The sequence below is a fragment of the Chaetura pelagica genome, unplaced genomic scaffold, assembly GCF_000747805.2.
Source record: "Chaetura pelagica isolate M959 unplaced genomic scaffold, ChaPel_1.0 scaffold166, whole genome shotgun sequence".
NCBI lineage: Eukaryota > Metazoa > Chordata > Aves > Apodiformes > Apodidae > Chaetura > Chaetura pelagica.
In genome coordinates, this window is record NW_009953758.1 from 3,196,327 (window position 1) to 3,207,668 (window position 11,342).

Sequence of the window (11,342 nt, forward strand, 5' to 3'; positions counted from 1 at the left end):
CCTGCTGAGAGGTGCTTCTATCTGTAAGATGGATGTACCAGATGTCTTACCTGAATCCCAGTTGCCTGCAAACAACTGCAGCATCTCTGTCTGTCCAGCCTTCATCACAGACACTGCCCCACTGCCCATTCAGGAATACTTCAACCCGTCCCTCCTTGGCGCTTTCTCCATCCACCAACCGCACAGGAGGTCCTGCAGGAGCAAACACGTGGGTCACGGTGAGCAAAAACACCAGAGTGTGAGGTGCCCAGAACTTGGGTTGAGACATCAGTATCTTATCAGAATCTCAGACATCAGTAAGCTTAAAAAAAAAAAAAGTGTTTCTGTATGAAGATTATTTCCCTCATTTCACCTGGGTGCTGAATCAGAAGATTACATCTATTTTAATCTATTTAATACATTCTGGAAACCAGTAGTGGATCATATTATGAAGGCTGAGTAAAGAGAATAAGAACAGAAGGAAAGTTATTAACTCCTGAGCCAAGAGTAGACAAGCTTAAACATGCCTTGGAAAGAAATCCATTAAATTATAAAACTGTTACATTATTCTAGGCAAGAGAAGATATCTACACCCAGGAAAAACAAAAAAGTTGGATGCTGTCTAACAAACTGGAAAGTCTCTTGTACTAGGGAAAGTGGAGAGTATCAGGAAATTATGCTAGCTTGAAATACATTCACAATTTTAATTAAAAGTGTGCCATAAACACCAGAGTGTGCAAATTTCCACACAACAGCCCCTCACATCTGACGTCCTCTGGTCTTGGCAAGGTGTGACACTAATGTAACTGTATCAGTTTCCTAAGGGATGTCGTTACGGGGGCCCCAAGTACCCACAGACATGGAGCTCAGGTATTTCATCAGCACGCAATGGCACACTAAAGCCCCTCAGGTTTGTTTTAGAGACTGACAACATAATTTTCTGCACTTCCAGCTTCTATACAGGTCTAGCTAGGTATTGTTCCTAGGAGTCCCCAAAAAACAGTCTCCTCACTGAGAAAGCACAGGGATAACTCCCACATTTGTCAGAGCTTCCACAGAACAGACCAGCAAAAAGCACTTCCCTGCTCTCCAGAGCAAGAGGCAAGGTGAGTTACCCAGGCTGCTATCCATGACTGTGTTACATTCAGGGGAGCAGCGGACTCCCACATCCTCAGCGTGTGAGCAGTCATGCTGCCCCCAGTTGCTGTGGGGACAGTCCAGGAGAGACAATTCTGTCCCCACACAAGCCACATCATCCAGTAAGATAAAGCCTTGGCCAGAAGCATAGTCCTCTTCAGAGGCCAGAGTAGCAGGACCACTACAGGAAGGAAACACAACATAACATCAGATTAATTAAAACTCATTAAACTTACAGAGGGACCCAAGCTCAAACCCAAAGTGAAACTCCTCTACAGAGCTCAGCTGTGGTATTTGTGGCCTCTGGACTTAAACCACTCAGTAATATGCAAGATGGCAGCCTAGCAGCTTGCACATCTCACCAGCGTCAGTTTTCAGGGAAGCCTGCTCACACCAGTCCATTTTCAAAAGTACGGTGAAAGGCACAGTCAGAGCAACACAGAGAGCTAGAGCACAGCGGCTCCTTTATAGACATGACACAAAGTATATCAACTTGGGAACGAGCTAGCAGAGGAGGCATTAAAAACCCACACTTAAATAATTCTACTTCCTTCTATAGAAAGCAGCTACCTGGAATTGAAATGCAGAAGGCAGCAAACTTTCAGACACTACAAGAGGTTACAAACACAGGATGCAGCTGAACTCAAAGAGAAGAATTAAGTTTAGGGGTTTTTTAGTCTATAAAGATGAAATTTTACAAGGATACCCTAATAATATTTAAAAAGCCACAAAAAGCTTTACTGGCTCCAAGACTAGAGTATCTGATTTTAAGTCTTCCCCAGAATTTTACCCAGTGAGACAACAGTCCAGCAACGGACTGAAATAAAAGCATTATGAAAATTGCTGGTACTACTCTTTTTTTGCCCTGGTAGTCTTTGTTCAACTGATGTGTTTAGCTGTCAGAGGAGATGGATGTTGTCGTTTAGCTGACAGGGCAGAGGTGCTGGAAGTGCCGAGCTGATATACTTGCAAATTTAAGGAGTATTGAGAGGACTTTCTGATCTTGTTGAGGGGTTCACAAAGACAGTCTCAAGCCTGTTATGTGCTTTCAAAACAGGGTGAGGCAAGAGATAATAAAGATTAATTTTTTTTTTTCCCTGGGAAAGAATGTAGATACCTACTGATGTTCTCTGAAAATATTGTATAACATGAATAACTCTCCTAACAAAGACAGCAATAAAGGGTTAAAGTCCAGCCTAATCCAGTGAAGCAGCATGGAATCTAATCCCTGAAATCAGGAAGCACAGACACGACACACACTCTCAATCCTACCTGAAGCCCAGCTGCCTGCAGACCACCTGGGCACCAAGGTCTGTCCAGCCATCATCACATACTGTGCCCCAGTCTCCATTGTAATAAACTTCCACCCTGCCTTCACTGGGGCTGCGGCCACCAGCCAGCCTGACACTGCCCTCTGCAAGGGTGGGAGAAGGGAAGATCAACACCCAGCAGAGGAATAAAGAAACAGCCTGTGCCCCACTGCTGAAGCCTGTGTTCAGACCACGAGTGAAAGACACCAAAGACAGATATCTGTGGGTATTAAAAAAATAAACATTCATTCTTCTCAAACACACCTATCTGTCAGAGCAGGATTCAACCCCAGCCTTTCCATGCCACTTGTGGAAAGCCAAGGGGACACCACCAAACCAGGCTCTGATTTATTCCCTTCTGCTGCTTGCTTCTGCCTCCACATCTGGCAATCCTTCTGGGAGCTATACATAGAAACTGCAGGATCCTGAAGTAGAGGAGCTATCTGCTGAGCAGGTTGTGTAATACAGGAACAAGACTGGCCATATATGACTGGCATAGAGCTGTAGGTCTGTACCTGTGAAAGGGTCACATGAGACTCCAGCATCCTCAATGTGGTCACAGTTCTGCCTTCCCCAGTCACTCTTCTTGCACTGGTCAAGCGAGAGTTCATTGCCTGAGCACTCTACTTCATCCAACAGGATTGGGCCAGATCCCTGCCCGTAGTGAGCCCATGACAAGGCTCTCGGATTCCCACTGCAGATGGTAGAGGTACATACACTCAGTAAGGCAGGTCTTGTGCCCTCAAAGTCTGCCTTGCACAGGGTTTCTCCTATAGAACATCTGATAATTTCTGACATACTGGTGTTGCCCACTGTTAACCAAAATACCTTATTGGCAAGTTTTTTAACAAGACCTTCCAACACAACAAAAACATGCCCACAATATGAACAGTTCAAACACCTGGTGACTCCTGAGGACAACAAGATTTCAATCTCAGAGAAAGGCAAAAAACTGCCAAAGTTTGAGGGATCTCAAACTTGAATCATCTACTGCAAGCAGTTTGGTAATTATGTGATTTTCAAGAATGCTCAGTGTACAACAGCTCCCATGTTAAGTGTTGAATGGCGCACAGGAGAACGGGGTGTGCTCTCTTGCTTTGCTGACTGGAGTGAAAAAGGGCAGCCAGTTAAACTGGAAGTGTTTAAACTTAACTAAGTAAACAACTGCAGTTCACATATGGAAATCACCATGACAAGTTATCAGCGAGGCTAAGATTTGCATTAAGACATGTGTACAAAAATAATGAACAGCGATAAACACAAACTTTATATAGGGATGCACACATTTTTTTTCACAGCATAAACGCATAAAACTGCCAGGAATTAAGTATAAAATCCCCTTATAGAATGATTGCTTCAAAATTATATTATACATCCCATAGAAAGGGCTAGTTTTCTAGTGAAAGGATGTGCTCTCACATTCTTCATTCTGCCTACATCTGTTACCACTCCATGACATACAGCAGGGAAGTTACCTGAGTCCCAGCTGTCTACAAACTACTTCAGCATCCCGGTCATCCCACTGGTCATCACAGATGGTACCCCACTTGCCATCATGGTAAACCTCCACTCGTCCTTCAAAGCTCTCCTTTCCCCCAACTAAACGTAGTGGGGCACCTACACCTGTGCTTCAAGAAAGTGAAAGAGAGCACAACAGAGAAAGACAGAGAAAAAGCACAGTCAGTTCTTGTGATGCACTTGTCCCACTGCACAACATCCTCCCCTCTGAACTCCCCGGTAGAAGCAGTCATGATCGCAGCCCACAGCAGGGGGACCTGCTGGTCCAGGAACTGCTCATTAACTGGCTGCTGCAGTGACTAGGACTTTGCTGCCTGTCTGTGATTATAAAAGTATGCCCACTCTGAATATTTGGGATTGGGAAATGATGGATAATTTTCCACTGGAAGGGAGATAACCACTTGTATAGCAGGTGAAAGAAGAACATACTCCAATAATTTGCTCTCCACAGTTTCACAACCTTAGATTTTATCAGTGACACCGATGCAAGAAACAGGGAGCAAGCCTTCCCTGTAGATTTACCTTCTGGAGGGACACATGTTACCATGGCACTCCCCTGCTTACAAGCTCCTGACACAGCTTCCCGATAGCCACACTGCAGCAGGGCTTCCTCATCCCCATGGCAGTTTGCTGACTGCAGGTGCAGGGGAACAGGCCACAGTCCAGGATGGCTCTTCTTCCAAGCTGTGCCGATCTCACTGGTACAAAAAAAAGCAGCAGAGCCATGAAATGCTGTAGTGCTTCCTGATTTATAACTTCCCCTCAGTTCTTGTGACTCTCCAGCCTAGCTGTGGCATTTCACATCCCAGTGAACCCGGCTGATAGGGAGTGCATAATGGGAAAGTACAAGCAAGCTCAAAGCACTTTCCATCATCTAACCCATTCCGTCTTTCTGCTTACTGCAGGGGAGTTGATCTGGTCAGAAAAGGCACCATCGTTTGAGAGTGATGAGCAAACCCGTTAACAGGTTTGAACATCCAAATATCTGACTCACCTTCTTCCTCCTCTGTGTTCCTTATCCCCTTACTATTTGGAATTTTGAACGTCCAAATCCCAGATTCCCAAGAAGGCTTCACACTCTCAAAATTTCTATTAGTAACTCCAGCTGGTAATACTAAAAAGGGGATAGAATGTCACAGCTTACTCACTGCAGCCTGGAGCACCAAGTAGAAACTACAGCTTTTAAATGTTCTTGGGAATGCTGATTGGGGTTGGGCATAGCCACAGAAAGAAAACTGTAGAAAAGGACCCCGGTACTTGGGAAATAATCCCACAAAACAAACTGCTGTCCACCAGCCAATACACTATGCCAGAGGGATTGTAACCTCAGAGGCTGTTCTTTCAAAGTCTACATGAGCATGTAATTCTAGCAACCAGACTGAGAGGTTCCCACCTGAGACCTAGCTGCCTGCAGACAACACTGGCATCCCAGTCAGTCCAGTGGTCAGCACAGATGGCGCCCCAGACTCCAATGAAGTACAGCTCCACACTGCTATCTTCAGCCAACCGCACAGCACCTTCCAAAAAGGGAAAAAAATAAAATAAATAAAAGCTGCTGTTTTCTGATGGAGGTTTCAGACCAGCAAGTCTTGAATTTGAATTGCACTTGGCTTTTGTCATCCCTGTTTTGCTGGTGTTCCCACTAAAGTGACTTGTATGAAGTAGTGCAGGATGTGACACCTCCCTCATCCCAGCAATGGCTGCTTGGGAGGATTGGCTGGTGTTATGTCCTTTCTAAAGCCATGGTAATACTGGCAGGAAACATGGCTTCTGCCACAGCTCCTAGATTCTCCTTCTGTGAAATGGGGATGATTTTACATGTTACCTTGAAAAGACATATGGAAATGGCAGGCTCTCAAATTCCTTCTGGCACTCCACTGATTTATTTTCCACTGAGCACCTCACCTATGAGCATCACTGTTGCTATACCTAGATGCTCAATGAGAGCAGGTGAATACTCTTTAATTTCTCTGAGAAAAACAAGTGCCAATGTAGATATCCTTTCAATTCCCACTGTGCCACAGATATATATCACTGTTTAGAAAGCACATCTCAGCTCAGTCATGTATTGGGAGAAGGATACACCTTCTCTCTGTAGTACCTTGATGCAGGCAAACAGCACAAATATGTTTGTATCTTTCACTTTAATGAAGCCACCTTTGAAGGCACTTGCACTGACAAAGGAAAAGACTTTGTCATGTCATTTTTTAAAGTGGTACTTCATCTGTCCTGCAAAATGTGGGAAAAGCAAGGACAGTCAGAAAACAGGAGAACAAACAAAACACTTTCAAGAAAGTTTCACTGAAGTTGGTGCACTGAGAGAGCTCAGCTCTCTTGCATGCTTCAAAGTTAGCAGTAGTCTGTGTCAGCACTGCGAGGAATTTTAAAGCAAGCCTGTGACCTACCTTGCCACGGAAGATTTACAAATCTAGCCACAGAAGATTTTTCCTTGTTGTATTTGAACTGCTCCACTTACATCAGGAGAGCTCTGATACAGACACTTACCAAGCAGGAGTGGGTTGTTTTCCACATAACTTAAACCATTTTCCAAGTGGCATAAATTAACAGTAAAAAAATAAAGTCTCCTTGTATGAGAATAAAACCTCTATACAAGGCATTATGGCTACATGGGCTTAAATCCAACCCCTACTACACACAGATGTTCCTCTCTGCTCACTGCAGAGGGGTTGGAACAGATGACCTTTAAAGGTCCCTTCCAACCCAAATCATTCTATGATTCTCCCACACAGGCTAGCCTCTAGTCCTAATTATTTTGACAACTCAGGACAGCTATTGTACTGTGCTTCTTTTACTGGGTGTCCCACACCTGCTGCTTGCAATTCTCTGCAGCACACATCTCTGGGCTGGGCCCCCTGCAGCAGTGCAGACTGGGTGCTGGCAGAGGCACACAGCAGCCCTTACCTTGGTTACAGTCGCAGTTAGCCCAGCCGATGGCCCCTGATGCAAGCCGGTAGAAGCACCAGGGTGTAGTTCCCCCATCTGGGTTCCTGCAGTGGTTGTGGTCCCCCAGGCCACGGTCTGGGTACTGCTGAACATAATCAGGGAACTCTGTCCAGTTGAGGCACTCTGCCCCAGCCTCAGTGACTGCCAGTGAGCCGTTGTAATACCCAAGAGGTCCGATACCACACACGTTGGACACTGGGCACAGGAAGGGAGCTGTTAGCATCATGTTACACATCACACGCTGAGGCTCAGACAACGTGGGAGATAGAACTGATCTGAAACACCTCCTGTGTCTACAGTCTTGATTGCTACTTGCTTGGCTTCAATTCTATCACTCTTCAAGACAGCTGCTCATAGAGTGTTTATAATATGCACTACCTATCCAAATTTATCTGAAAGTCAAACTGCCCAGATAGATCTTTGAAATGTGTTAACTAAGTGCAAATGTGGACAATTTGAACAGGTTCCTATTACAATTACTCTTGAGCCTGGCACACACTCCTCCACTTCCTCCCCCATCTGCTTTGGCACCTGAGTAAGATACTGTTGTATTTGATCCTAAGCTCTTTAGAAGATTGTCTAAATTGGTGGAAACTGAGAAGAATTTGAAATTGGCTATAATGTGATTCTATAAAGCAGCAAGTTGAGAAATGAAGTTATATTTCATTGTATGTATGTTCCCTATACACATTAGCATATCACCTGGCTGACCTGAACTTGGCCAATGCACAGGAAAGGAAACCTACTTAGGAGGAAAGTGCAGGTGCCAACGTTCCAGGCCAGTACCCATGTTAAACATTTAATGCAAAGAAATCCCAAAAATTAATTTAATAAGATCTTTTAAAAAGAAAAAAACTCTCCATTCATGACCCCGAAATAAGAAAGAGAACCAGAACCAGATTGTCTGTGAGGGTGGGCTTTTTAGAGTGCGTAATAGGAGAAGAGCAGACTCAAGAGATAACAGTTGTAGCTCTAGTTGCTGAATAAAAAAAATAAGCCAATACTTTCAGAAAACCCTTCTGCCATAGAGACACATAGGGCAAACAGCAAGGGTACAAAGAAACTTTGCCTCGTGCCATTTTTATTCTAGCCCCTGCCAACAGGGGTGGGTGAGAGCTGAAGGTTAATGGCAAGGTACAAAAATGAGAAGCAGCTACAGGGAGGTGTCTGGAAAACACACTGTGCACTTTGCATCAACAGGGACCCTGGGAGAGGGACGTTTCAGGATTCTGTAGTTATTAGAGTGGAGGAAAAGTGAGTGTGCAAAAAAGACTGAGGCAGAGAAAGAGATGAAAGTAAAAGAACACCTGGGAGGAGTAGGGAACTGAAAAAGTATTAGAGAAGAAGAAAGTGGTTTGATCATTTTGGGGAAGGAGATAAACTGACATTGAGGCAGGAGAAAAAAACTGAACAAGTGACAGGAAGGAAGAATGAATGCCAGGCAGCAGTGGCTCATCATACCTACAGTCTCAGATCACCACTGCTGTAAAGAATCTGCTCGATGACTGAATTAATAACTTCTTGTTCTTACCTGCACTCTGCAAATGGTTTTGGTTGGGCTGGGATCCCAGGAAAGCCTGGGAAAAGAAACAGAGCAAAAGCAGAGATTATTATCCGATGAAATAAACACAGGCATGTCCTAGAAGAAGCTTGGCCTTTTGCTGCTTCAGGCAAACACACCCTAGTAACCAGCCTCTTCCCTGCTCTCCCATTGCTGCTCTTCAAATCCAATCACAGCTTTGTCCACTAACAAAATGGATAATTACTGGCTCCAGAGATTTATCCTTGATCTAAGCACTACGTTACAGAGCTCTGCTTGTTCTTTTCCAATACAATGAATAACCTGAGAGAGATGCCTATGGAAGTAAAAGCTAGAAGACAATAATTGTTAACAGTTAGAAACATAATTAATAACCATTCATTTTCTCTCCATTTATAGGGCAAACTATCTATGGCCACAGCTGCAAACATACAAACAAGAAATATATCTACATGACGGGATGATGCCCCCAGGAATCCCGGTTAAAACAGTACTAAACAATCATGTACAAAGTGGGCAACACCTAATGAAGAAAATTCAACATGTTTTTCGGAGGATTTTGTTTCTAATGCATGAGAATATGATATGACCTATGGCATTATTATATAAAATGGGATTAAATAGCTAAAACCAAAAAATACGAAACAAAGCCCTTAGAATTTCAGCATCTTATCTGTCCCCAAAACTGCATTTCCTCTTATAGGCAGTTTATTTGATGGTTATAACTTGACTGCTGACTGAGAGATAGGGATCTCCACTCAACATCATTACATGGTGTGCAGGCAGGTGCAAGATCTTCACGGGGCCAGAGTGAAAAGCTAGCATGCTTCTGCTAGCTCCTTGTAGTTTAATTTCTAAATACTTTTTAATTAACATTTCTAATACTTTTATATGAAGAAGCTGTAATTTACAGAGCAGTGGGGTCCATATAAACAATACTAGCTATTGGAAATGGTTCTGTTTTTCTTCAAAATGCAGTAATTTTGCTTCTCTCAGCTTCACCTCTTCCTGGAAAAGGGGAAGAGTAAAACTTGGAATTAAACCAAATCCACCTCTGGAATAAGTAGAGATAGTTCCCATAGATACCTGATGAGAATGACACCTACTCATAGCAGATGTCATTTTCAAATCAAGCTTATGAATATGATTCAGCAAGTGATGACAACCATGGTCAAGTTCCAGCATCACCCTCCAGAAGTCAGAATGTGACACTGCACATTGAATGTGAATTCCTGACAAGGTTCAGAAACAGCAGCTCAGATCTCAGGTTTGTATGCACAAGAGCACACATAGATAAAACTGCATTTAACTGAAAAAAACCTTTTCAGCCAGAAATCCATCTATCTGTATTGTATCAGGCTGTTGCAAGCCCACGCAATAGTCTGTGAACTTATCTGAGAATCTCAAAGCTCTTTGCAAAGAGAAGAAAGTGAGCTAATCTATGCTTCTGTGACTGCATCAAACAGGTGACTGAGCCATAATCCAAGTCCTCCAACTCCCAGCTTTTAGTGTGCAGATGCACACACATAAACCTGCAGCGGATAAAGGGATGGGTTGGGCTAATAACAGGCTACATATGAAAGCCTGAACCTGCTCTTCTTGGAGGTGGACCATAAACAAAAGAACTGCAGTCCAAGTAATATTCTTTCCTTCTAATGAAATATTCGTTGTTGCCAGTTCCTGTAGCAGTTTCCAACATCCCCCAACATTGACCATCACCACCACCAAATTTTAGTGCAAATAGCCTGTGCTGCAGCACTGTCCCAGGTCTGTGTGGCTATAAATAATTCGTCCACAAATAATTTGTCCACAACAGCAACAGGGGTATCAGTCAATCAGCAAAGAACAGAAACAAAGGATCTTTCTTGCTAGGGTCGCTGCACTGCTTAAGAAACATAGGAAACCTGAGCCAAAGCATCTGCAAGCCCTTCTGCATCACTTTCCTGCTTTGTTTCCTTTCCTGACTTTCATATGCATGATGAAATAAATCCCTCCCCAAGCTCCCAACCTTTCCCAAAGTCCACACCTGCCTATGTGCTTTGGAAAACATATTCAAGTAATAAAAAGATCACCTTACAGTGTAGATATTGAAAGCCATGACTTCTTACAAGCAGATGGAAGAATAACAATTTCTTACCTCCATGCAACTGAGACAGGATAACAGACTCAAGAGCTCTACCAGGACCCCAAGTACTTTCGGGATCTCCATCCTTCCTGTACAACGTGGGCAGAAGCTTCTTCAGGCATCACATTCTCTCGTTCAGCTGCTGAGCTCAGCGACTGCCGTCTCCCCGGGATCTGCAGCTGTTTTTCCCAGACAGGCGGGCACTAGCCGCTCTGCACCGGAGGGAGTGGGACGCCTCTTCCATACCTATGCAGGAAAAGGGATGTAAGGGAAAGGATCGAAGTTCTCAGCCGCATCTTAGAATTTCACTTTCTCCTTCCTCGCCACATCTGTTTTCCTTGACTCTTCTCTTCGAAAGAAATAGAGGGGGGAGAAACAAGGGAGGAGAACATGCCCCAGAAATTCTCTAGGAAACAGGAGGCAGGCGCAGGCGGGTGGGGCGCAGCCCTCAGCCCGCTCCCCGCTGTCCCCTCCCTCTCCCCGAGCCCTCTCGGTGCCCCGGGGATGCGCTTCTCCCCGTGCCAGCCTCCGCCCCTCCGCCCCTGCCTGCCCGGCGGCTGGGCCAGCCGCTCTCTTCTCTGCTGCGATATCTCCTCCCCACAGCTGCCTCCTCCTCTCCCCGAGGCACAGAGGCTACATCTACGGCGGGAGCTGGGGCTGTATAGCACTGTAAAACTTCCCGCAACAACACTGGAAAACAGCTCGTGCGCTCACGTTTGCCAGAGATTAGATTTGTTGGAAGGAATCTGGACTTTATCCCCCCCCTCGA

At 44.6% G+C, this 11,342-nt stretch overlaps 1 protein-coding gene across 1 annotated transcript in view; it reads right to left on the bottom strand.

Moving 5' to 3' along the window:
* The window catches only part of LOC104391464 (neurotrypsin-like), a 15,055-nt gene extending 4,398 nt beyond the window's left edge, over positions 1-10,657 (bottom strand). The window contains exons 1-10 of the mRNA XM_010000764.1: positions 10,586-10,657; positions 8,440-8,485; positions 6,867-7,103; positions 5,338-5,461; positions 4,467-4,642; positions 3,902-4,049; positions 2,942-3,120; positions 2,389-2,530; positions 1,095-1,297; positions 51-192 (exon numbers count right to left, since the gene is read on the bottom strand). Of these exons, the coding sequence (XP_009999066.1) occupies positions 51-192; positions 1,095-1,297; positions 2,389-2,530; positions 2,942-3,120; positions 3,902-4,049; positions 4,467-4,642; positions 5,338-5,461; positions 6,867-7,103; positions 8,440-8,485; positions 10,586-10,657 (1,469 nt within the window). The remainder of the gene's footprint in view (positions 1-50; positions 193-1,094; positions 1,298-2,388; positions 2,531-2,941; positions 3,121-3,901; positions 4,050-4,466; positions 4,643-5,337; positions 5,462-6,866; positions 7,104-8,439; positions 8,486-10,585) is intronic.
* Positions 10,658-11,342: the final 685 nt, after the last annotated feature.